The 26691-nt window shown below is 37.4% G+C and overlaps 3 protein-coding genes across 8 annotated transcripts; 1 reads left to right on the top strand and 2 right to left on the bottom strand.

The window, feature by feature from the left end:
* Positions 1–7510: 7510 nt before the first annotated feature.
* On the bottom strand, positions 7511–8777 carry LOC119559632. Of its 3 annotated transcripts, none has more exons than XM_037872674.1 (4): positions 8613–8777; positions 8190–8525; positions 8022–8124; positions 7511–7959 (listed from the first exon to the last, which is right to left on the bottom strand). In XM_037872674.1, the coding sequence occupies exons 2-4, from the start codon at positions 8398–8400 to the stop codon at positions 7911–7913; spliced, it is 363 nt and encodes a 120-aa protein (XP_037728602.1). In that variant the 5' UTR covers positions 8401–8525; positions 8613–8777; the 3' UTR covers positions 7511–7910. The 3 variants fall into 3 exon arrangements, with proteins under 3 accessions (XP_037728602.1, XP_037728600.1, XP_037728601.1); XM_037872672.1 differs by having other exon boundaries at positions 8190–8554; positions 8613–8776; XM_037872673.1 differs by lacking the exon at positions 8613–8777 and having other exon boundaries at positions 8190–8604.
* Positions 8778–23869: 15092 nt separating this feature from the next.
* On the top strand, positions 23870–24628 carry LOC119559642. Its single transcript, XM_037872691.1, has 2 exons — positions 23870–24009; positions 24229–24628. The coding sequence occupies exons 1-2, from the start codon at positions 23978–23980 to the stop codon at positions 24593–24595; spliced, it is 399 nt and encodes a 132-aa protein (XP_037728619.1). The 5' UTR covers positions 23870–23977; the 3' UTR covers positions 24596–24628.
* Positions 24309–26030, bottom strand: LOC119559641. Of its 4 annotated transcripts, none has more exons than XR_005220890.1 (6): positions 25718–26030; positions 25295–25659; positions 25127–25229; positions 24712–25064; positions 24516–24653; positions 24309–24449 (listed from the first exon to the last, which is right to left on the bottom strand). XR_005220890.1 is itself a non-coding variant. In XM_037872689.1 (4 exons), the coding sequence occupies exons 1-4, from the start codon at positions 25864–25866 to the stop codon at positions 25016–25018; spliced, it is 666 nt and encodes a 221-aa protein (XP_037728617.1). In that variant the 5' UTR covers positions 25867–25896; the 3' UTR covers positions 24923–25015. The 4 variants fall into 4 exon arrangements, 1 of the variants encoding a protein (XP_037728617.1); XR_005220891.1 differs by having other exon boundaries at positions 24735–25064; XR_005220889.1 differs by having other exon boundaries at positions 24516–25064; positions 25295–25630.
* Positions 26031–26691: the final 661 nt, after the last annotated feature.

Genomic DNA, 26691 nt, shown 5'->3' with positions numbered 1-26691 from the left:
TTGGTTTGATTTCTCATATAAAATTCTTTTCTTATCTAATTCGTATGAATTTGTAAAATAATTATTTTCTATACCTATTGTACAATTTGTAAAGTGTATTAGAATATTTTTTTTCATTTTAATTTCATTGCTGTTACAATTTTGATATAATGTTTCATTTTTAGCATTCTTAATTACTACGGTTTCTTCGTCTAGTTCTAATATTTGCATTTCATTTCTTTGTATCAGTTTGCAATTTTTCTTAAATACACAATGTTTACTTTTTCGCATTTCTTTTAATTTTTTATTTGTTGTATAGGTGTATGTTGAATTTTTATAGTTAAATATCAGTTCTGATTCCTGATCTATTTCAAAGTTTTCTTCATTAGGCATCGGTATTATCTGTTGTATTTTTACTGTACTTTACTGTATTTACTGTATTTATACTAAAAGATTATTTCTGAACATAGCCGTAGCTAACTTTATATGGTTTAGTTTGTTGAAATCGATATTGTATTTTTTTATTTCGTGATCTGTTAATATGCTGGGATGTAATATATTGTATCTAGCAGAAGCAACGTTATCCTGCAAATGTTCAATCTTATTTTTTATTAACTGAATTTTTATCTGTTGGTCGTAATATAAGTTCTCCTGGTATCTGTTATTTTCGAATTTTGCTAATTGCATTCAATTGTCTCTCTATTGCCTCTCTATCTGATTTAACTATTTGTTCAATGTATTTTATTGTATCATTGAAATACGTATTTATGTAAATTTGCTTGTTTAATGCTTCATCTGTTTCCTGCATGTTTTCTTTAAATGTAGAGATATGATTCTCAACTTCTTTCCTGTCTTCATCGTCCATTGTTCCAAACAACCATTTTGCTGAACTACCTACTACATTAATTAATCCTCTTCTTTCGCGATTGTGGTTTCCTTATAGGGTATACAATTTGTTTTTTGTTTCAGTTAGTTCCGATTGTAATATGTGTTTGTTGTCATTGTTTGTCATTTCTATGTTTTTTCCTATTTCGTTCAAAATATTGTCAATATCTTTTACGTTTATTATATGTACTACTATATCTGTTGTGATAATTATATCTTGATTTTTCATCTCTATTTGCGCATACCCGTCCTGATCAGGTATTTCTTGAATCGTTAGTGTTCCCGCTGTTGTTGTTATTGCCATTGTCATTAGTATTGTCGTCAGCAACATAGTCGTCGTTAGTATTTTCTGTAAATTTATAAGGGCGTTTAATATTTATTGGGTCAATATTACCGAGATTTGCTTTTTTGAATTTCGGAGGTTCTTTGTGTCTGACTGCCTTGTAGTTCTTTATAAAACCCTCTTCTCGTTTTTCTTCATAATGCTCCCTGTTGCCGTTGTGCTTTTCTAACATTTTTTGTTTAGCGCTGTCTATATTTTCTTTTATTTTTGTTAATTCTATCTTATTGTTGTGGGCTTCGCTGGGGGTACATTTGATTGTGGAGTGATATCTTTCATTGTAATTTCTCACTGCTCTCTGCATAATTTGTTTTACTGACATATTCGACGCTTCCGTTTTATATGTTATTCTAAACTTTTCTGCTAGTGAGTTGTGTAGTCTTTCTACATCTGAATTGCCAGTGTGACTATTCGGTTTTGTTAAGTGTAATTCTATCCCTTCTTGTCTTAGTAGTTCTTTAATCCTGAATGAATCAAATTCGTTATCAGCTATTATTTTACCTGGCTTGCCTATTTTCGTAAAATGTTCCTCCAATTGTTCTACTATAGTGATATGATTTCTATCATTTATTGGGTATACTGCTGCAAACTTTGAAAATTTATCTATGGTCGTTAAAAAATGTGTATTTTTTATTACATATGTATCCAAGTGTATTATCTGATTTTTATCTGATGGAGTTTCCGTTTTACTGAATTTATTTTTAATAGGATTTCTATCATATTTTATTTCTTTGCAAAAATCGCATTGATTTATAACCATTTGCACCAACTCTAACAATTTTGGAAAGTAAATCTTGTTTTTCAATTGGTTATATGTTTCCTGAATTCCTAAGTGCATACTTGTGCATAGATTCCGACTTTTCCTTTGTGTATATATTTCCTGAAAATATCTCCCATTGTTGGAAAGTCATGTTTTGCTATAAATATTATTGATTTTCCATGTATTGTTTTATACTCGTCTGTTTTACTGTCTGTAATAATTATTTGTGTTTTATATTTGTTAACTATTTCCTCTTTTATATAAAAATGATTGTGTAAATTTTCTTCGGCTGAGTGTACTGTTGATGTTGAGAGATTATCTTCAATGTTTGCTATCATGTTTATGTCTGAAATATTATCTTTGTATTCATTGTCTCTTTCGTTTTTGGTTTTGTTCGTGAGGTCGCTGTCTTCCAGCCTGCTAAGAAAATCTGCCACTCTGTTCTCTTTTCCTTTCAAGTAATCTATCTCTGGGTGTCTGGGTGAAAAATCTTTACCTTTATGTTTTGAGTGTAAGAATTTTATTGGCTGGTGGTCAGTTAATATTTTGAATTTATTCCCGTAAAGGTATGGTCTGAAATAATTGACGCTCCATAGTATTGCTAGGAATTCTTTGTCTGTTGCTGAGTAATTTTTTTCATGATTGTTTAGCGTTCTTGATGCAAAGCAGATTGGATAACCGTCTTGAGATAGGACAGATCCAATTGCATAATTTGATGCATCTGTAGTTAATGTAAATTTTTTTTCAAAATTGGGATATCTTAAAATTGGGTGAGAACTGATTAAATGTTTTAATTTTTCAAATGCTTCGACATAGGTGGGGTCTTTTAGATTTATTTTAACATTTTTTTTCAAATACTTGGTTATTGGCTGTGCTACTTTAGCATAATCTTTTATAAATTTTCTGTAATAACCTGTTATACCTAAGAAGCTTTTTATTTGCTTCTCTGTTCGTGGTAACAGTAATTTTTCTATGATTGCGATCTTATTTGGATTTGGCTTAATGCCCTCTTTTGTAAGGATATGTCCTAGAAATTCAGTTTCCTTTTTCATGAAGTTACACTTGTCAATCTGTATTTTTAAATTTTTCTTTTCTAATATTTGGAATATTTCGTTAATAGCTTGAATATGTTCTTTTAATGAGGTGCTGAAAATAAGTATATCGTCTAGATACACGACGCATTTTTTATTAATGTGATCCCTAAGTATTTCATTCATAAGTCTTTGGAATGTGGCAGGGGCATTTTTCAACCCAAATGGCATTCTTATAAACTCATATAGTCCATGTGGCATTACGAATGCCGTTTTTTTCCTGTCTGATTCTCGGACTAAGATCTGATGGTAGCCTTTGGCTAAATCTATTGTAGTGAAGTATTGAGCTCTTCCTAGTTTATCCAAAATAGAATTAATGTTCGGAATCGGAAATTTGTCGTCTATGGTTATTTCATTTAACTTCCTGTAGTCTATTACTATCCTAAACTTTTTCTTTCCTGAGTTGTCGATCTTCTTCGGGATTACTATAAGTGGACTAGAGTATCTTGAATTACTCTTTCTAATTATACCCTGTTCTTCCATTTCTTTTATTTGTTTCCTAACTTCTTCCTCGTGTTGTGGTGGGTATCTATAAAGTTTTGAGTTTAACTGTTCCTCTGTATTGGTCCGTATTTCGTGTTCAATTTCTGTCGTACTAGTTAGTATGTCTCCCTCCTTAAAAAAAAGTTTGCTAATTCGTTGTACAATGACTTTAATTTCTCTGAATTCTTCTTCATTTAAGTGGTCGAGTTTCAAATTCTCTAAGTTTTTACTGCTACTTTCTAATACAGAAACTTCTTCGTATTGATATGGATTGTTTATAATTACGTTTTCTTTTTGATTTAAAATTAAAACCTTCCTCTCAATGTTTATAAATGCATTCAAAAAATTTAGGAGGTCTATCCCTATGATAAAATTGTATTTTCTTCCCTTAAGCGGGGCTAATTTCCATCGTACTCTTGCGTTATTTGGTAAGTTAAATTCTTTTGGGGCTGTGGTATGAATTTCGTACGCTATTACGTCTTTGCTGTTAATTGTAGTGTATGGTATGGGCGTATTTAGTCTCATTTTTCTGTAACCGTTAATCTGGTCGCTAACTAAACTCAAGGTGGCTCCTGTGTCTATTAAGGCCACGTATTTCTGTTTGTCTATGTTAAGTTCTATTAGTGGTAACCCATCCGAGGCGGCTTCGTAAAAAAACCGTATTATTGAATTCTGCCTGTGGATAGTTTTCCATTTGATTATTACCGTGTTTACTGTTCGAGTTATGGTCACTGTTGTAGTTGTCATTTTCGTATCTGCTTTGGTGGGTATTGTTTTGGTGTTCATTGGCTTCTATGTTATCTACCTCCATAGGTACCACATTCGCTGGCCTATTTTGCCTAGACTGATGTGATCCTGCTTGTTGATTCCACTGATTATTTTGATATCGTCTACTTTGTCCGGAGTTATTGCCTCTAAAATTCTGAGGGGTATTGTTCTGTCTAACTTGTCCTGAATTGTTGCTCTGATAATTTCGATGTACATTTTGCATTGTATTGTTTTGCTGATTATATTGTTGATTGGTATTCTTATTTTGATGTGCATTTTGCATTGTATTGTTTTGCTGATTATATTGTTGATTGGTATTCTGGTTGTTGTTCCTGTAATTGTTTTGATTAGGTCTACCTTTCCTATACTGATACCTAATGCAACTATTCTCATATCTGCGTTGCATCATTATCTTTAATATAGTGCTTAAATCTCTGACTTCGTAGATCTTGTCTAGTAAAGTGCCTTGTGTCATTTCTTTGGCTGTGTTAACTAATAAACTTTCGACATTACTTAAATCTATAAAATTATCATTCATATGGTACACAGTTAATTCATCATTTTTATATTTTATATTTTGAATTTCTACTGCAAGCTCGCTCACCGAATTCACTCTCAGGTCACATATCCTCTTGTAGATTTGGTGCGGCTCCGTGTCTGGTCTGTACCTTAACTTCAAGGTGGCTTTTATCAGGTCCCAGTTGTCCGGCTCCGGGATATTTATTACTGCATCCTTTGCTTGACCCTGAATTGTCCTGTAGAATATTGTCCTTGTGACTTCTCTCTTGAGTTGTGGGTCCTCTACCGTCTGTAACAGGTACTCCACGCTACTGAAGAAGGAGTTGATGGAGATTTCCCCGGTTCCCGTAAAGGTTGCCAAACGATTGATGTTTTTGAACAACCGCTCTTGTTGGGCTGGGTTGTTTCCATTTCCTTGGAGCTGTACATACGCTTGTTGCAGTTGCTCCAGCTGTCTTTCCCTTATGGCCAATTGTTCCAAAAGATCCGCTTGGGGCATCTGGCCGTTATCGTGAGCCATCCTGCTATTGTCGTATGAAGCGATCCTTCGCTGCCTTCTTATATCCAGGTTGAGTTGATTTCCTTCTTAGCGCTGTCTAAGTCGATTTTAGTTCGATCTCTACAGGCATTAATCCACTGATTTTTAGTTGGATTTAATGCTGTTGCGCTGCTTTGATTAATGCACTTTTCTATGCACTGCACCACGTTCACTTAGCGGACTGATTTTTAGTTCGCTTCTGTTCGCTGACTTTTTGTATTTTTTATTTATCACAAAAATTTTGTTTTTTTTTTTTTTTCTTCACGTTAAGTTCGATTTGAATAATCACTGGACCCTCTTTAATTAAAAAGGATCCTACCGACTGCGCCAATTTTGTTTAAGGAGTTGCGAAGTTTTTAAAAAAATAAATTATTTGTAAGTAAAACACGTCAAGCGGGTTTGGTGGGCAAAAATCAACTGAATATTCTTTATTGATAATGTTTTAAAGAAAACTTAATTTAGGTTTACAGAAGTGCTTATTAGGTTTTCTTACGAATTATTCTGGTCGACATGTGTAAGATCGTTGGCCTCTAGTTAGCCTGAATTTAATAACGATGGATGAACTATGCATTTCCTGTTTACTGTGTTATTTTGCTTATTTGGATTTTATATATTCTTAGAACTTATTTTGGTTGGCATGTGCCAGATCGTTAACCTGTGCATTTCCTGTTTGCTGTATTACTTTAATATATTGTTTATTTAGCATTTAATGAGTTAAGCAATTCTTGTACTTTATTATTAAGAGGTGGTAAAGAAGAAATTGGGTTTTGGACATATGTGGGAAGTGAAGTGGGGTTATATGTAACTCGCGTATTCATTACAAACTCGGTAAAGAAAATCTTGTTGCCGATGCACTTTCTCGACAGCAACTAAATGTTATAAGGGAACAAGAGGCTGAATCGTGCACTGCCAGTATACACAGCGAACTCTCCCTGACCCACACAATAGAAACAACGGATAAGCCATTGAACTGTTTTCAGAATCAAATAACTCTAGAAGAGGCACGGCTTCCGTTAAAACGCAGCTTCGTACTCTTTGGAAACAAGAGGCGACACGCGGTCAACTTTTCCTGCAAAGAGTCATTACTGGATGAGCTCGCGGATATTATTGTTGCTAAAGGCGTAAACGCCATTCATTGCGATCTGCACACGCTAGCGATGATACAGGATGATTTGGTTCGGCAATTCCCAGCTACCAAATTCTGGCACTGCAAAAACCGTGTAACGGATATTTTCGCTGCCATAATAGGGCACACAGATCGGCACAAGAAAATGTCAAACAAGTACTCTCCGAGTTTTATTTTCCCAAAATGGCTAAACTAGCCAATGAAATCGTTCAAAACCGCAAGACCTGCGCGAGGGCCAAATATGACAGGCATCCAAAGAAACAGGAAATCGGCGAGTCACCGATCCCTTCCTGTGCAGGGGAGATGTTACACTTTGATATCTTCTCAACGGACAGGAAATACTTCCTAACTTGCATCGATAAGTTCTCAAAGTTCGCAGTCGTGCAGCCTATCCCCTCTAGAACGATTGAGGACCTCAAACCTGCACTGTTACAGTTAATGAACTATTTCTCAAGTGCCAAAACGATCTATTGTGACAATGAACCGTCATTGAATTCACATACAATTTCAGCCATGTTGACTAACCACTTTGGGGTTAATATCGCAAATGCACCACCCTTACACAGTGTATCGAACGGCCAGGTGGAACGCTTTCACAGCACTCTGGCAGAACTCGCCAGATGCCTTAAAATCGACAAAGGCATCAGCGACACTGTTGAGCTTATTTTACTGGCCACTGCCAGGTACAATAAGTCTATCCATTCGGTTATCGACAAGAAGCCGGCTGATGTGCTTCAGACGCAATCAGACAATCCGCAGTATGAGGTACAAGATAGAATAAAAACGCACAAGAAAAGCTCAGAAATAGGGTAAATGCGTCTCGGCAGAATAGGGTCTTCGACGTTGGTGAAAAAGTATTGGTAAAATCCAACAGAAGGCTAGGGAATAAACTCACACCCTTATGTGAGGAAAGAGCTGTAGAAGCGGACCTTCGGACCACGGTCCTCATTAAGGGGAGGATGGTCCACAAGGACAATCTTAGATGATGCAATCAAACAATGTCCCTTACTTTTTTAATTCATTTTTTATTACACCTTTAAGCCACTTGGCATAATTCATTACTATCATAACTATAAGGTTCATAGCCATTGGCATAGGTTTTTTTAAGTTTATTTCGGTGGTGGTGGAAACTTCTTTATGAGCAAAAAAATAGCTAAAGTTTAATCCCACAGGTTTGGACCCATACTTTGTCTATTCATATCCTTGGCGTCGGCTCACATTACTGATTGTTCGCAGGCCAAGTACATTTCCATCGTTGATGGTGAAATCTCTCAAAATATGCGCGCGTGATAGAGGAGACGAGCAGCATGATCGACATGTTTCCGATATCCCGCGGGTCCGATTCTTTGGCATTAGATTCAAAGATGTTCGATCCATTAATGAGTGCCTTTAGATCGGATGGCTCGTACACTTGAGAATCGTTACACCTGCCTGGAGCACCAACATCTCCATACATATCTAAACTGGTATCTGCCAATACAATGAAAATACAAATTAGGTTTATCTTATAAAACAATCAGTTTGTTACTCACCTATGGTCTACTAAAGCCAAAAGAATTACAGAGTACAATTCCATGTAGTTATAAAAATCGACAGCGTAATTTTTGGGAGGACTTATTTCTATATGGCATCTATCTGTACTTTAATATACATAATATATGTAGATATTTCAGTGCGGGTTTTTATACAATTGAATATACCTATGGCTCCAAAGCGGTGAGGAAATCCAAGAGCATGGAAACCTGCCACGTTATTCTCAACATTCTCCTGGGCTAAGAAGGCTGCAGGAAGGTACTTTGGTGCCAACTTCCGCCAAGCCTCATTGCAAAATTCATGCAGTATTCCGCAAATTGTTGATGGTGAAACACCAAACAGCCTTTCAACTATTCGGAACTCAGCAGATGAGCCCATCGTAAAAAGAGATATTGCTATCCTTTTTTCTAAAGGAATAGACAATCTCCAGTTTGTGTCCTTCGCAAGACCAGGCAACGATTGCACCAACACATTAAAAGCATTTCTGCTTAACCGAACATTTTCTTTAAAGAGAGAATTGGCCAAATCGTTGCTTGAAAACACAATACAATCAAATTTACGTACGCGAGGAAGGTGTTTTGAATACTTACAAGGGCCATGCCGATCTAACTTGCTGAAATTCCAGGGTCGTTACTTTTCCGAGCACATTGTTGGCTCTCAATAGCTGGGATTCCATTTCTACAACACTTGCCTGAACTCTCTTCCTTGGCCAATTTTTCAGCCGCAATGGAGAAATCATTCGCCGCAGAAAACATTCCCCTGGCTATTGCTGAAATTATGTTTACTTTTGCGTTAAAATCCATTTTATTTTCATAGCATCTGAATTTGAAGACGACGTTTCGGTTTGTATATGCCGATCAGCTGTTCGCTTCAACGATTCTCTGTGTGAACAGGAATCCGCTTAAAGTTGAAAAGCGACTTTTAAGCGGCTGTGTGCATAGGCTATTAAGGCTGTTGGTAAAAGCTGTTTCGACATATACAGTTCCCTAAGTTTAACATATGATTTCCCTGCCAGCAAGTCCAGTATTGCAGAGCCGACAGTAAATAAATACATCATTAGGTGTCTATCCAAACTGACAATCCTTTTCAATATATATATATATATATATATATATCTTTTAAATATATAATTTAAAAATTTAAACTTTTATATATAGCTTGTAATACCATAAATTTTTTAAATTGAAAATTTAAGAAGTTAATACTATATTTATTAGGAAAGAAAACGAACAGGAAAACAAATTATAAATACCTCAGTCAATTCGACACTAAAGCCTAGTACTCAGATCGGCTAAGAGTTTCACTAATAGAAAATTCTTATTCTTTGTAGTGTGACCGAAGTTTTCAAAGTTCACCCGCAATGCATGTAGCATGGTCTTACAAACAAATCAATTGGAGAAGTTTAAAAAGGAGGAGTCTGCTGGTACACAAAGAAAGTAAAATAAAAATAAATGGAATGTTCAACGAATGTTTTTATTTATGTAAATAAGTAGTTTAAAGCTTCCTTAACGTCCCACCAATGCTTCGCCATCTTTCCCGCGCCACCGCAGTCCAGCTCCGAGTCCCAATGGGCATATTGGTCCTTGAGGAAGTGGGAGCCGGATTGGGATCGGGGTTGATCCGCTGATGCTGCAGGAAGTCGCCCAGCATCCTGCCAGTGGCTGGCCATGGCTTCTCCAACTGTTCCTTAGCGGGCGCCCTATTTTCCTCCTCCTTATAGAAGCCACCGCGTCCTCCAGCTCCGCTTAAGCTGCCAAGTAGCTGGTGGTTATGGTGTACGGAGTCCTAATGGAGAGGACTTCGGAGATCATATTACTGGTGGTTCTGCTAAAAAGATCCTTCTATTAGTACAACGCAACCAAATTATTTTGGCCAGATCTTACTTACTTTGCGAGGACACGCCCGGCAGGATGTCCATGTAGAGAGCGAAGTCCCACTCGGCATGTTCCTTCCCACTGGGATTCTCTAGAGGATCTCCTCCAGCACTTCAACTATTTTGCGGAATTGCCCCTGTTGTGGTATTGCTTCCTGTCGGTCAAGTCCCACAATAATGGGCAACAGCTTGGATTAGGCGTCCTTTTTCATCTGCACTGACCTCCTTTAACCGTTTTTGGGGCTTTTCTTCCATTTAAAATATTTAAATTCCCCACCGCTTCTGCACGAAAACCGGCAACGATTAAATTTCTTATTCTTTGGGCCGCGGCTAACGGCTTTCATCGAAAATTCACTCCCGAAATCTGATATTTTTTCTGGTATTTCCTTAGCTCATCTGAGTACCGCGCTGAAAAACAGACCCGACGAAAAGCTTTAGTCGCCTGTTTGCCTCTCGCTCACTCCTATGGTTAGCTCGCGGCTTTCGTCGATGTGAGTACTAGGCTTTAGCCGCGTATTTGCCTCTCTCACTTCTATGGTTAGCTCGCGGTTTTCGTCGATGTTAGTACTAGGCTTAAGGTACAAAACAAGAAAGGAAGTTAACTTCGGCAAACCGAAGCTTATGTACCCTTGCAGTTATGAAAAATAGTCAATGTTGATTACACAATTTTTAATTTGTAAGGATTTTTGCTAGCTTCATTGATACTTAAAAAAATCACGAAGAGATTTAACGTTGTGGTAATAAAAGGAGATATCATTTTCATTGACCAAAAATTCATACTGCGCAGACAAAGCCTTTCAAGCTTTTCCTAGACATTTGTTGCTCCAAATCTAGTTGGAGGGACAAAGACTCTTAAAAGGAAAGGACGAGATGCGCTAGTTTCTCTGCTGCAACTTACGATATTGCCTCTTTTAAGATGCACTGCAACTATGTTGTAGGTCGCTCCTTGACTTTTATGGATAATGATAGCGTCAGCAGGAACAGGAAATTGCTTTCGATCAAATGAAAAATGTCAAGAGTTAACACATTGAAATCCTCGGGCTGTTTTATTAATTGGAGTCCAGTCTGGATGAAAATTTTCTCGAACTTTTGACCTAGCGATGGCCCCGACAGTGGCATCTGAAAATATTATTCAGTATAGTAACTTAAAAGGAAACATTAACCATGCAACTTTCTATTCGCATTATTTGACCTATTGACCCATTTACCAGTCCATCATTTGAATCAATATTGACGGTTACCATCTATTTACCAGTTGTCTTGAGTTGTACGATATATGGAAGACCCTGGGTTTTAGAGGTCTTCATGTTTTGCCTAAAGTTGCTTGTCGATTTCTTTCAGACATATTGGCTGATTTAGCTGTATCTACTGCAGGTGACACAAATTCTTCCGTCATAATTTGGGCAAGCTTTAGGGAGTTTTAATGGTTTACCCCAGTATTAGAACAGAAAAAGTGAATTGCATCGTCAGGAACATCAGTTACTGGAAGATCTCTTGCCTTGAAAAGCTCTACGTCTGTATCTGTAATGTTGGCCTCAGACATATTGTTCTAAGCCAAAGCAACCGTAAGCCGTAAGCTTCCAAAACCTACAAATATTCCAAAGGTTTCTTCTGGAAAGTATATTATAGGGATTGGTAAGCTCCTTCAGATCTCCAATAACTATTATTGATTTGGCGCCACAAATTATATCCTGACTTTTAAAAATTTGACGAAGTCTTTGATCTAAATATGCAAGCATAATAACTAATATGATATCTATTAACTTGGAATGCATCGTATTTAAATGGGGCCCATCTTCTTCTCTATCAACATTTTGCAGATCTTAAAGAACTCTAATTACATGTCGTCAAACATATCATATTGCTCTTTGTTGCGTCTCTTCCTTTCTCCACGGTAAGAATGTCATTACGTGCTCTCTAATATAATCTGATAGAGAAGATTTCAAGCTGAATCGAACACATCTAGAATTAGGGCATGCTTACGTTTTTTGACATTACCAGTCCCATCTAGCAATGGACAACTTTGTTCTACGATGGTATTTTCTTCATCTGGCTCAAAGTCCATTTGTTCGTCATATTCTTCATTTGACTGTACTGATTGTCCATTTAACTCTTTATTAATCTAGCTTTTCCGAGGTAGATAGCGCTGTCGTCTCCTTCTCACATATGACTCTGCTATCCAATTAAGGGGAACTAAGAGTTCGCCCCATTTAGATTCAGCAGAAGAGAGGGTTATGAAATATGTAGGCAATCCAAATTGTCTTATCATGTCTATTACTTTTTTTCTGCTTACCAATGGGCTGGAGCGGAACGGAAACCTTTAAAAATGTGAAATCCATCATCCTGCTGTATATATATGATGGACGTTGATGCACTACGAGCAGACCAACAAGTGGCCCAACGACACCAAGCACGTGCTTGTTACGCGCGGGGCCCTTTTATCAATTTGGGCAAAAAATGCGAGCTCGCGAGGAAGATACAAAAAACAAATAGAGACGGGACACAAATGAAAATAAAAGAAGCAACTAAGAATGAAGCAAATGAGTTAAAATATTAGTTTTTAATACCGGGATAGAAGTTGAAGTGCAAATTAAATTATAAAGGTTTTATAATTATTACATAGAACGCGAAAGTGCTCGTGCAGACAAAAATGTGATGTACATCGTGACAAATTTAGGGGATAATAATTTTGTGTTAGTCTAAAAGGAACATTGAAAGTTAGGCGGTTTACAAGTACTACAGAATCAATATCACCTCTTTTAAGATTTTGCATAAAAATAATATATGATGGACGTTGATGCACTACGAGCAGTACAAAGAAGTGGCCCAACGACACCAAGCACGTGCTTGTTACGCGCGGGGCCCTTCTATAAATTTGGGCAAAAATGCGAGTTCGCGAGGAAGATACAAAAAAACAAATAGAGACGGGACACAAATGAAAATAAAAGAAGCAACTAAGATTGAAGCAAATGAGTTAAAATATTAGTTTTTAGTACCGGGATAGAAGATGATGTGCAAATTAAATGGTAAAGATTGTTATAATTATTACATAGAACGCGAAAGGGCTCGTGCAGACAAAAATTTGATGTACATCGTGGCAAATTTAGGGGATAATAATTTCGTGTTAGTCTAACAGGAACATTGAAAGTTAGGCGGTTTACAAGTTCTACAGAATCAATATCACCTCTTATAAGATTTAACATAAAAATAGTACCAAGCATTGTTCTACGATTTACAAGTGTAGGTAAATTAAGCAATAGTAATCTACTCTGATAGGAAGGTAGCCTTACGTTTTGATCCCAGTTCAAACTACGAAGGGCAAAAAGAAGAAATTTTTTTTGTACCGACTCAATACGGTCAATGTGCACTTGATATTGTGGACTCCAAACCGAAGAACAATATTCCAAAATAGGACGGACAAGGGAGGTAAATAATAATTTGGTTGTATAAGGGTCATCAAATTCTTTTGACCAACGCTTTATAAACCCAAGAACACTCATGGCCTTGTTGACAGTGGACATTATGTGGCAGTCAAATTTAAGTTTTGGGTCCAGAAGAACGCCTAAGTCATTAACGGAATATATACGGTCGAGTGACGTATTTTGAAGAGAGTAACTAACAAAAGTAGGAGTACCCCTATAAAAAGTCATAACGTTGCATTTAAGGCAGTTCAAATTTAAAAGGTTATACTCACACCATCCCTGAAAACAATCAATATCTGACTGTAAGTTGGAACCCGACGCTATATCGTTATATGATAAACAAAGCTTAACATCATCAGCATACATTAGTACACGAGAATGTTTTATGGTAGAGGGAAGATCGTTAATAAACAAAGAAAACAGTAAAGGACCCAAATGACTACCCTGAGGCACTCCAGATGTCACGTAGATCAATTTTGAAACAGCGTTCTTGAATATAACCCTCTGAGTCCTACCATTCAAATAACTTGAAATCCAAGTTAATAGCTTACATGGAAACCCAAGCTGATTTAATTTGAATAATAGAAGAGAATGGTTGACAGAGTCAAAGGCCTTACTAAAATCTGTATATATAACGTCAGTCTGCATTTTTTTCTTAAATCCATTTATTACAATAGATGACAATTCAAGAAGGTTGGTGGTGGTCGATCTTCGCTTAACAAAACCATGCTGACACGGTGATATTAGCGAGGAACATAAATGTTGCAAATGAGAAGTAATAATACGTTCAAATGCTTTAGGAATTGCCGACAATTTGGAAATACCTCTATAATTCTGGGCATCCGCCTTCGCACCCTTTTTGTGAAGTGGAATGATAAAAGAGTCCTTCCAGATAGTAGGAAAAACTGATGATGAAATAGACAAATTAAAAAGTTTAAGAATCGGTTTACATATGGTTGACGCACAAAACTTAAGCACACACCCGGGGAGTCCATCTGGACCTGGAGAATAAGTTGGCGTTGTTGTTGCTAAGTCTCTTATGAGAGAACTTTCCGTAATTTCAGGGGTAAAAATACAGTTTGCCCTATTTAAGGGATTAGGGTAGTTAGAATTTGACCAAGCAACCGAACTATAAGTAGTTTGGAAAAACTCGGCAAATAAATCAGCAATTTCAGAATCCGTCGATGCCTCCATTGAGTTAAAACGTACAGATGAAGGCAATGCCGACGACTTACGCTTGGCATTAACAAAGTTATAAAACTGCTTCGGATCATTTGAAAATTCGAATTTACATCGACTTAAATACATAGAATAGCAATGACTATTGAGAACATTAAAGTCCGATCGAGCCACCACATATTTCGAAAAATCAGATGGCTTACCCGATTTTTTATACTTTTTATAGGTGTTTGTTTTAAGGTTTTTAAGTCTTTGCAGCGCATTGGTAAACCAAGGAGGCCTGTTTAGCTTTGAAGGAAGCCTATCAGGAACGCATTCATTAAAAAAAGTATTTAACACTATATAGAATAGTTCAGTGGCACTTTCAATATCCATACAATTGTACAAGTCTGTCCAATTATATTGAGAAATCATATCGTTAAGTTTTTTATAGTCACATTTTCGAAAACATCTCATTTTAGTTTGAGGAACTAAAGGAGAGAGGATATCAACGCATGGGAGGCAGATTGTCATTTCCATTGTTGGATGATATCGGTCTTCAGGTACAACAAGAGCGTCAATTCTAGATACCGTGACTTCAGACGGGTCTGAAACAAACACGAGATCTAGTTGTCTATTTAATGAATTCCGTATAAAGCTTACTTGCTGTAACGATAATTCTAGAAGACCATCTACAAAATCATGGGCGGATAGAGGTATAGCGACAAGTGAGTCAGTAGGAGAAGACCAAGAGATATCAGGGAGAATACCAAGCATTGTTCTACGATATACAAGTGTAGGTAAATTAAGCAATAGTAATGTACTCTGATAGCCTTACGTTTTGATCCCTGTTCAAGCTACGAAGGGCAAAAAGAAGACATTTTTTTTGTACCGACTCAATACGGATAATATGCAAGTTATATGACACATTATTTAGGGGCTCTTACCCAATTTATAAACAACTTTGAGCCGAGAGCTAATTTCCAAATAACTCTGACAGACCCGAGATAAATCCGTGGTCAGCTATTTCTTTCAACCAGGCCTCCAAATCATTCCCACCCAGATCAATTTCACGCAGATCGAATCAATCGGATGCTGTAAACAACCAAACCGATATTGTAAGCATCGGAGTCCCAAGCGAGCCCTGAGTCCGCTAGCGTAAACAAAAGATCCCCAAAGCGAGCCCCGAGTCCGCTAGCGTGAACAAAAAGATCCCCAAAGCGGTCCGAGAGATCGTAATCGAGCAGTAGAACAAATCGCAAAAAAGTAAACGAGCAGTGAATAAAATAAGTTCGACCTATTGAAGAACTGTAATAGTGAATAAGTGATTAAAAAATAAAAATAAATTTTTTTAATTAAATCACGGCCAAACACCCGATTCAACCGACGAATAAATAAAGCCTGTGTTGATAAGGTGGAAATTAATAAATGCAATAATCCCCTTAAACTATACAACCGGCAAAAAAATAAAAAGTTTGTGTTGATCAAAAAAAACTAAGGTGGAAAATAATTAATGAAATAATCCCCTTAAAATCTCAAATTACAAAATAGTGATCGTAACATAAATTCACTGCTCGGACAATATAAAAATCAAAAAGTTACAAAAAAATTTCATCGAAATAAATACCCATTGTCAAATACAATTTAATTAAACAAATGTTTATAATAAAAAATTTTAAAAAAATCTTCAAAATCATCAACAAAAAGACATTCTAAGAAAACAGGCTGAAGGGCAATCCCTCGCCAAATATTGGAAAAGAAGGAAGATTTCAAGATAAAATCTAAAAACAAAAAAAAAGGACGGACGACCCCAATCAGGATCATCATTCAAGATAAGGACGACCCCAACAGGCTCAAAAAAACAACGAAAAGAAAAAAATAAGGAGGACGATTCGTGAGCGATACTATCTTTTTATACCCTTGCAGAGGGTATAATGATTTCAGTCAGAAGTTTGCAACGCAGTGAAGGAGACGTTTCCGACCCCATAAAGTAAATATATTCTTGATCAGCATGACTAGAGTCGATCTAGCCATGTCCGTTTGTTCGTCTGTAAAATGTAAAAAAATTATATCTTTGGTGTTTTTTAACATATAACCTCCTAAGCTTGGAAATAAAATTTTTTAAATAGTTTTGAATTTCGAATTAAGTTTTATCAAAATCTGACGACTACATCATATAGCTGCTATAGGAACGATCGGAAAATTGGTGGGAAAATAATATGAAACAAATTATAGCTTCGGTGTTTTTTGATATATTATTTTATACTATTGGAAATAACATTTTGTGTATTTTTAAGAATTTCGAATTATATTTAATACAAATCGGACGACTCTAACATACAGCTGTCAAAGAAACGGTCAGGGAAATAATAAAATATTTACTTAATATTTATTAAACTTTTTTCCTTTGGTAAGTATTTCTTTAAAGTAAAACAGGATTCATAAATTCGTAACACATAAGTCTCTTCTGGTGAAATTCAGGTGGAATATCAATCAACATCAATAAATATTTACCAGAGTCCCGACCAAAGAGATTTTTCCGAAGAGCGACGACGACAGCAGGTGCAAAATACTGCTGACCATGCTACGTGGAGATCGATAGAGGAAAATCGAGGACCAGAGCGCGCACGGCACGCTGTAGCGCACGCAATATTCAGGTCGGATTCCGAGGAGCGACGACGAGAGCAGTCGCGAAACACTGCTGATCATGCTACCTGGAGATCGATCGGGAAAAATCGAGGACCCGAGCGCGCACGGGACGCTGAAGCGCACGCAAGCGCCAGGTCGAATTCCGAAGAGCGACGACGAGAGCAGTCGCGAAACTCTGCTGATCATGCTACCAGGAGATCGATCGAGGAAAATAAGGGACTCGAGCGCGCACCGGACGCTGCAGCGCGCGCAATGGTCAGGTCGGATTCCGAGGAGCGACGACGACAGCAGATGCAAAATACTGCTGACCATGCTACGTGGAGATCGATCGAGGAAAATCGAGGACCAGAGCGCGCACGGGACGCTGTAGCGCACGCAATAGTCAGGTCGGATTCCGAGGAGCGACGACGAGAGCAGTCGCGAAACACTGCTGATTATGCTACCTGGAGATCGATCGAGGAAAATAGAGGACTCGAGCGTTTACGGGACGCAGCAGCTCATAGGATCAATAGGAACAACCCTATCACTAGGACACAGGAGCAAAGGACCAATACAGTGCATCATCGGAACACAAGACTTCAGCAAAGATTTCGGGAACAACAAATTCAGGAAATGGCTGACGAGCGACTTCTCAAATACAGGTCGAGTTCACAAAATCGACAGGCGGAATCTTCCAGACAGTCACAGCGCTTCGACTTTCCAGAAATACCTGAATGCCTTAAAAACTTGACATGTCTTGAGGAGCGCCTTATTTCTTTTCGAATTCCCCTCATGCGCATTATATCCCTTGGATATGAAAGGCAATGCGGAATAAGAGGCGCTGTAGTCAATGTTCTAATTTCAGTACCTGATACTGTAAGCGTACTCCCGCGCACCTTTGATTCGACCCATGTAATCCAGGTTCACTTAAAAAGAAAGTTAGAATATTCCCATCATTTCATGACTGAAACTTTTCGACCCGCTCGGGTTATTCAAGCTGTGCGGTACTTGGTTAACACTGAGCTCCACAGAAAGCACAATATTTCCTTTGACGGTGTTTGGCTCAATCAAATGGGAGCCGAAGAAGAGATACCCTTCATCGCAGATGAATCTGACCGAGAAGTCGTAGAAGAGCTTTTTCGTCAACATTCTCATTCTCAATCAAATGACGAGCAAGAAGGTGATTTAAATCCCGGAGGTCATGAAACCCTATTAGAAAACGATGATATTGGACTTCAGCATATTGCTATGGCTCCCGGAGAAGGCCGCATTCCAACAAATTTAACCCTTGACGACGACGCAGAAGAACTTTCCTTCCCAACTATTTCTTCCGGCGAAATATTTAAGGGGAATTCGACCTATGCAAAAAAACCAAGATCGCAAATTCGCTTTACGACCGTCGTTGCGCAGTAGTGCCCAAAGTCCTTTATATGTACAAATTTTATGAAATGCAACGAATTCAAAGTTCATCAGGTGCAGTAACTGCTGCAAATGTGAGGGATAATTCATTTGTTGACAGTCTTGTACAACATGACGATGGATTTCACATTCTAAAAGGCTTCCGTTCAGCTCCAGCACACTGGGAGGCAGAAAAAAGTTATAGCCATGATTAGACAATTTGGGTTATTATCATTATAATTGGAGGATCGAGTTCCAGCACAGAGGATCGCCGCACTCTCATGGCATGTATTGGTTTTCTGGTGCCCCAAAGCTAGAAGGACCCGATAACGCCGAAAAGGTCACCAGCTTTATTGATCGTTTCATTACTACCAGCGGGGACGGTCCTGAAATTCATGATGTAATTCAATATCAGCGCCATAAGCACAGCGCTTCATGTTTAAGGGACCTGCGAGGACAACAATTCTGCCGTTTTAATATGCCATACCCACCAATGCCTGAAACTCTGGTTTTGTATCCATTTGAAGAAAACGAATCCAACGTTGAAGAATATAAAGAAATATTTAAACAAGTTAAAGAGCTCCTAAAGTCTGTTTCCGGAGAAGAATCGGCCATGTTTAATAATTTTGAATATTTTCTCAGCCATCTTGAAATTTCATATGAGGAGTACAAGTTCGCCATTCGGTCTAGCTTAAAAAAGCCCCAAGTATTTCTTCGTCGCCAATTTTGTGATAGGTTGCTAAATGCTTATAATATAAATATTTTAGGCTTGCATAGAGCAAACATGGATATTCAATTCATTCTAGATGCTTACGCCTGTTGTAGTTATATAATTAACTACATAAATAAATCCAACCGTGGCGTGTCGCAACTGCTTCGAGAAGCAATGACAGAAATAAGCCATGGAAGTGTTTCCCTCAAAAAAAAATTGCAGCATTTAGGGAGCAAGTTTATTAACGCTACAGAAATATCTGCCCAAGAAGCTGCATACAACATTTTAGGTTTACACTTGTCTGAGGCTAGTGAAGGGAATGTTTTTATTAACACTTGCCATCCAGATAAAAGGGTCCGGATAGTCCGATCTAACAGAGAATTAGAACAGCTTCCCGCTAACTCAACAGATATATTTCAACGAAATTTACTTGATCGATACGTGCAAAGACATGAAAAACTAGAGTCGTTATGTCTTGCGGAATTTGCGGCTTAGTTCAAATTCTCCAAGCTAAATGCACGATCAGAACAGTCAAACGAAGAATATGACGAACCAATCGACTTTGATGCAGATGAAGAAAACAACGTTGCTGCACAAAGTCACCAAATGCTGGATGGGACTGGTAGGGTAAAAAGACGTAATCATGCCCTAATTCTTAGGTGGGTTCGCTTCAGTTTAAGCTCTTCTCCATCAGATTATTTTAGAGAGCACGTAATGCTCTTTTTCCCATGGAGAAGTGAAGAGACGGAACTCATTTCAAACGACAATGAAAGCACATTTAGAAATAATTTTGAAAATATTAAACGCAATAAAGAGCAGTATGATGTGTTTGACGACATGGAGTTAGAGAGAGTTCTTCAAGATCTGCAAAATGTGGATAGAGAAGAAAACGGCCCCCTTCCCGAAGGGCCACCCTCTCAATACCTTGATGAAGAGTTCAGGGCTTTGGCAGTACCCGACGTCGGACAAAACGTAAATGTACTCCACGATGAAAATGATTCAAGTGGCGAACTTCCTAAGGTATCTGACGATAACCTTTCCTCGCTTACCCGGTCTCTCAACTTTAAGCAACGCCAGTATTACGCCCACGTAATGTATAATGTGTCAGCCAAAAAAACATTTTATGAATATGTTGGTGGAGGAGCCGGAGTGGGAAAAAGCAGATTAATTTTTACAATATTTCAGTCTATAACTTGGCGAGCAAATAAACTTCCTGGGGCAACAGATTCCGCTAAGGTTTTACATTGTGCTCCTACTGGAAAAGCAGCTTTTGGAATTGGGGGACTAACGCTTCATTCAGTTTTCTCCCTTCCTGTTAATCAAACATCTGGTCCCTTAAGACCCTTAAGCAATGACACTTTAAATACAATGCATTGCAAGTTGATTGATATCCAATTAATTATTATAGATGAGATCTCGATGGTCGGATCAAAAATGCTTGGATACTTAGATCAAAGACTTTGTCAAATTTTTAGAAGTCAAGATGTAAGTTTTGGGGGCAAGTCTATAATAGTGTTGGATATTCGCAGAAAATACATCTAATCCCTATAATATTCTGGCAGGAGCTAACCTTTGGAATAAGTTTAAGTTTTTCGAGCTAACGGAAATAATGCGGCAACGTGACGACCACGCTTTTGCTTTGGCTTTGAATAATATGTCTGAAGCCAACATGACAAATGCAGATATTGAGCTTTTGAGGACAAGAGTTCTTCCAGTAACCGACGTTCCTGACGATGCAATTCAATTATTCTTCTCTAATGCTGACGTAAACCATTACAACTCCCTAAAACTTGCCCAAATTAGAACTGAAGAATATGTGTCAACTGCAGTAGACACAGTTAAGTCAGCTAATATGTCTGAAAGAAGTCGAGAATCAACTCTTAGGCATGCCCAAAACATGAAGACCTCTGAAACTTAGGGTCTACCATATATTTTACACCTGAAGACTACTGCAAAATATATGGTTACCGTCAATATTGACACAAATGATGGACTTGTAAATGGGGCAACTGGTCAATTAATGCGAATTGACAACTGTATGGTTAACGGCTCCTTATTAGTTACTGGACTGTGGATTAAATTTACAGATGCCACTGTCGGTACTATAGCTAGGTCAAAAGTTCGAGGAAATGATCACCCAGACTGGACACCAATTTATAAAACAGCCCGAGTATTCCAATGCGGAAATTCGGGACATTCTTCTATTGATCGAAAACAATTTCCAGTTGTTCCTGCTGAGGCTATTACCATCCATAAGAGCCAAGGAGCAACCTACAGCAAAGTCGCAGTGCATCTTAAAAGAGGCATTAAGCGAGCTTAGTTGTACGTAGCACAACCAGCACATCGGGTCTTTTCCTTTTAGAAGACTTTGTCCCTCCAACTAGATTTGAAGCTACAAATGTCCAAGTAGAACTTGAACGTTTTAGAGGGGAAAAGGCTTTGACTACGCATTATGAATTTTTGGTCAATGAAAATGAGGATATCTCTTTATATTACCACAACGTGGAATCTCCTCGCGCTCATCGCGAAGATGTTGCCAACGACAACATTATTTGTTCTGCCTACTTTCTATGTTTTGTTGAAACCTGGACTCTTCCACAAGAAGAGTACACTTTAAGGGATTTCGACATTATAAGAAGAATAGATTACAATCGTTTGAATGGTATTGGGAAGAACGGAATACTTATTTATGCTAAACAAAACATTTCGCAAAATGTATTATTTCTGTTTGAGACAAAGAAGTCCACAAACACAAGGGCAACGTATTAATCGATTGCATTTAAATATCTTGACACGTCATTTATAATTGTTTATAGGAGTCCCGGATTTCCCATAGCAAGATTTCGAAATGAAATTAAAGCTGATGTGGAAAAAGTGCGTAGAATGGATAATACTAAAGTAGTAATATTAGGAGATTTTAATATTTGCAGATCCACAGGGACTGATATTCTGGAGGAACATTTGAATGCCTATAACCTCTTCTCCCACAACAAAAGAAATAACACAAATTGATTGGATATTTTCAGATTCTCGAATTCCACAAGCTCTTGCCATTACTTATGAGACACCATATAGCCACCACGATGGAATTTTTTTAAGTATAGCTTGTAGTAGGTAATATAATTAAATATATAAATTGTAAAAATTGTAATTGGTTATGTATTTTTAAGGTATTATTAATTTATTTATTTCTATCTATCAACGTAGTTTTCAAAATTGTATATATATGTATATATAAATGATAATATTTTCCCCCTCGTGGATTGTGACCTTGACGTGGTGTGTGGGCTGAGTACGTGAAATTGTTTTAATATCACTGAAGCAATCAACAATCCTTTAAATGTAACATAGTGTTACTAGCATTGATTATTTCTTATAACTGCAAGGGTATTCAAACTTCGGCTTGCCGAAGTTAACTTCCTTTCTTGTTTTTAATATTATTATTATATATTTTTTATTATTATTATTATATAAGAAATATGTAAGAAAGGAAATATAAATATACAAAGTGGAAGAGTTAATTTTTGATTTCGAAAAAGTTCTCAAAATGTCAGAACCTTCAACCAGCCAGACCGCCACAAGAAAATACAAACCATCAGGCAATAACAAATAATACCATGTTAAATGTAGGAGATTTAATAAAACAAATTGTAAATTTGTGCTAGTGCCAATAAGTGTCATAGACGAGGGAACGTTTTTCAAATAGCTCGATTGCATTCTTCTCAACCGCATTCATATACATAGCTTTGTGTAAAAGTGTTGATGACAAAAAGCATCGCCTTCCATAATTTTAATAATTTTACAAATTAATTTACAACCTATGCTAAAACAAATAAATAATACAGGATTATATACAAGCTTACCAATTTAACTAACTTATTCTATTTATTTCCTTATTATTTCCTGGTCCTACAAGAACTTCTGTATAAATTAATGCACTGGTCACTGGTTACAATAAAACTGTCTAACTAATCAGCCTTTTGACATTTTACAGTTGACAACTAAGTTATAAGCTTATATCTTACAACATTTAAAGTTTTCATTTGACATAATTTTGTTAATTTAAATTTAATAATTTTGATTATTTCAATTGGTAATTTGAGATTTTAAGAAAGAAAATAAATGGTTTCTTAAACATGCTACCTTAATAATATTTCTGGTTCTTGTTTAGGTGCCAAATTTCAATTTTCATAAAGATGTTGCGAGGTCACAGTGTCCACAAATCTCCATTCCGTAGCCCAGCGTAGGTAGAACTTAAGATTTTGCTATCAAAAGTCTTAAAGCCTATTCACACAGAGTGGGTATCCGCTTCAGCGACTTTTTCCTCCATAAGAAATACATGTGTAGGAACGAGACGGGAAAAAGTCCCTGCAACTTGCTGCAGCGGAAAATGGGACCGCACACGCAATTCGATTCAGTACTTTAGTATTTTACTCAACATTTTTTTACGGGCTTGGGTGATTTTCGTACTTGGCGTTTCGGATTTTTTTGATAAGGAAATGCATTTTGGCATTTGACCGGAAATTTGTTGAGTGTAAACAAATGACAATTGGAATGGAATAATAATAAGTCATCAATGGAAAACGTGAATTTACGAAGGCAAGGAAAGGTGCATTGGACCGCCAACATTGAAAGCCTTCTTATCGACCTCTGGGGCGAAAAGATGGAAGACTTGCGAGGAGCACGTAAAAACACCCATGTTTATGAGGAAATACAGCAGGAATTTATGGAGCAGGGAGTTTCGGTTACCACATCATCCACAAAATGAAAAATAAGTTCTTGCGCCGGAAGTACATGTAAGTATAGCACTGTAGTTTTGCATAATGCAAAGTTGAAAAGTCATTAATTGGACCATCTGGAGGCTCTTCATCGGAGTGGGTGCATTATGCAAAACTTTCCGAAATCTTAAGTATTTTTCGCCCGATTACCTTCCACGATTTCGTGGAACAAAGTACAAGTCGGTTGTTACTTTAAAGTTAGTTAATTATATTAAGTTTAACATTATTAATTTTCAGGCACAGATTCATGTGTTTCACTGCCGAAGTCTTCTTCAACCGATTCGATCATTTCCGAGGGGCCGAGCAATGCAAGGAAATAGGAATACGCGCTGATGAAAGCATTGCTGTCCTTGCCGAGAAGGCAGTTCGTCCAACTGAGCAAATGGATCGACAGTTGGAAGATAACATATTCTTCCAAAATAGGTTCCTTAGTATAATCCAGGAAATAGCAAATAGTTCTAGTCACCAAAAATATTGTGATCTCGATTATGAATATATATATTTTCATGTAATGATGAACTTACGGAAATGCAAAGCAAGGGCTTCTCTTATAATTTCGGCCTCTCTTCTGCGGTCTCCTATGGTCATGTCCGAATTGGGTTGAACTCTGACGTCCTCCGGGTGTTCATGTTGAAATTGTTCCGCATTATCCAAATGTTCACCTGCCGTTTTAGTAATGAAGTTGTGTAAAACGCAAGCGCATTTTATTAACAAGTTTACATTTATCGGAGAAAGCTCAAGACCTTTTCCAAGTCTCCGAAATCGGGCCTTTAAATGATCAAAGGCATTCTCAACCACCCGTCGGCACTTAGTTGATAGGTGGTAGTTGAACTTCTTTTCCCTTGGTTCAGCAGTTGCCGAGAATGGATAGGGCTTCATTAAGTTTTTAGAGAATCGAAATGCCGAATCGCCCAAAATATTAATTGGCACCATGATCCCCTCAATTTCTTTGGCATTAGATTCAAAGATGTTCGATCCATTAATGAGTGCCTTTAGATCGAATGGCTCGTACAATTGAGAATCGTTACACCTGCCTGGAGCACCAACATCTCCATACATATCTAAACTGGTATCTGCCAATACAATGAAAATACAAATTAGGTTTATCTTATAAAACAATCAGTTTGTTACTCACCTATGGTCTACTAAAGCCAAAAGAATTACAGAGTACAATTCCATGTAGTTATAAAAATCGACAGCGTAATTTTTGGGAGGACTTATTTCTATATGGCATCCATCTGTACTTTAATATACATAATATATGTAGATATTTCAGTTCGGGTTTTTATACAATTGAATATACCTATGGCTCCAAAGCGGTGAGGAAATCCAAGAGCATGGAAACCTGCCACGTTATTCTCAACATTCTCCTGGGCTAAGAAGGCTGCAGGAAGGTACTTTGGTGCCAACTTCCGCCAAGCCTTATTGCAAAATTCATGCAGTATTCCGCAAATTGTTGATGGTGAAACACCAAACAGCCTTTCAACTATTCGGAACTCAGCAGATGAGCCCATCGTAAAAAGAGATATTGCTATCCTTTTTTCTAAAGGAATAGACAATCTCCAGTTTGTGTCCTTCGCAAGACCAGGCAACGATTGCACCAACACATTAAAAGCATTTCTGCTTAACCGAACATTTTCTTTAAAGAGAGAATTGGCCAAATCGTTGCTTGAAAACACAATACAATCAAATTTACGTACGCGAGGAAGGTGTTTTGAATACTTACAAGGGCCATGCCGATCTAACTTTCTGAAATTCCAGGGGCGTTACTTTTCCGAGCACATTGTTGGCTCTCAATAGCTGGGATTCCATTTCTACAACACTTGCCTGAACTCTCTTCCTTGGCCAATTTTTCAGCCGCAATGGAGAAATCATTCTCCGCAGAAAACATTCCGCTGGCTATTGCTGAAATTATTATTGATGGACGTTGATGCACTACGAGCAGTACAAACAAGTGGCCCAACGACACCAAGCACGTGCTTGTTACGCGCGGGACCCTTTTATCAATTTGGGCAAAAATACGAGTTCGCGAGGAAGATACAATAAACAAATAGAGACGGAACACAAATGAAAATAAAAGAAGCATCTAAGAAAGAAGCAAATGAGTTAAAATATTAGTTTTTAATACCGGGATAGAAGTTAAAGTGCAAAGTAAATGATAAAGGTTATTATAATTATTACATAGAACGCGAAAGGGCTCGTGCAGACAAAAATTAGATGTACATCGTGGCAAATTTAGGGGATAATAATTTCGTGTAAGTCTAACAGGAACATTGAAAGTTAGGCGGTTTACAAGTTCTACAGAATCAATATCACCTCTTATAAGATTTTGCATAAAAATAGTACCAAGCATTGTTCTACGATTTGCAAGGGTAGGTAAATTAAGCAATAGTAATCTACTCTGATAGGAAGGTAGCCTTACGTTTTGATCCCAGTTCAAACTACGAAGGGCAAAAAGAAGAAATTTTTTTTGTACCGACTCAATACGGTCAATGTGCACTTGATATTGTGGACTCCAAACTGAAGAACAGTATTCCAAAATAGGACGGACAAGGGAGGTAAATAATAATTTGGTTGTATAAGGGTCATCAAATTCTTTTGACCAACGCTTTATAAACCCAAGAACACTCATGGCCTTGCTGACAGTGGACATTATGTGGCAGTCAAATTTAAGTTTTGGGTCCAGAAGAACGCCTAAGT

This window comes from Drosophila subpulchrella, unplaced genomic scaffold (genome assembly GCF_014743375.2).
Source record: "Drosophila subpulchrella strain 33 F10 #4 breed RU33 unplaced genomic scaffold, RU_Dsub_v1.1 Primary Assembly Seq27, whole genome shotgun sequence".
In the NCBI taxonomy this organism is placed as follows: domain Eukaryota; kingdom Metazoa; phylum Arthropoda; class Insecta; order Diptera; family Drosophilidae; genus Drosophila; species Drosophila subpulchrella.
The sequence above is the reverse complement of the archived record's forward strand: the minus strand, read 5'-3'. Positions and strand labels throughout refer to the sequence as shown.

What these genes read in the sequence shown, in the direction of transcription:
- LOC119559632 (XM_037872672.1), bottom strand. Translation starts at nt 8,761, where the DNA reads ATGATTTCTCCATTGCGGCTGAAAAATTGGCCAAGGAAGAGAGTTCAG. An exon ending in GTTAGATCGGCATGGCCCTT is followed by an intron (nt 8,555 to 8,612) that starts GTAAGTATTCAA and finishes TGTGTTTTCAAG; the next exon opens with CAACGATTTGGCCAATTCTC. An exon ending in TTGGCTTTAGTAGACCATAG is followed by an intron (nt 7,960 to 8,021) that starts GTGAGTAACAAA and finishes TTGTATTGGCAG; the next exon opens with ATACCAGTTTAGATATGTAT.
- LOC119559642 (XM_037872691.1), top strand. Translation starts at nt 23,978, where the DNA reads ATGAAAAATAAGTTCTTGCGCCGGAAGTACAT. An exon ending in TTCTTGCGCCGGAAGTACAT is followed by an intron (nt 24,010 to 24,228) that starts GTAAGTATAGCA and finishes ATTAATTTTCAG; the next exon opens with GCACAGATTCATGTGTTTCA.
- LOC119559641 (XM_037872689.1), bottom strand. Translation starts at nt 25,866, where the DNA reads ATGATTTCTCCATTGCGGCTGAAAAATTGGCCAAGGAAGAGAGTTCAG. An exon ending in TCACCGCTTTGGAGCCATAG is followed by an intron (nt 25,230 to 25,294) that starts GTATATTCAATT and finishes ATTAAAGTACAG; the next exon opens with ATGGATGCCATATAGAAATA. An exon ending in TTGGCTTTAGTAGACCATAG is followed by an intron (nt 25,065 to 25,126) that starts GTGAGTAACAAA and finishes TTGTATTGGCAG; the next exon opens with ATACCAGTTTAGATATGTAT.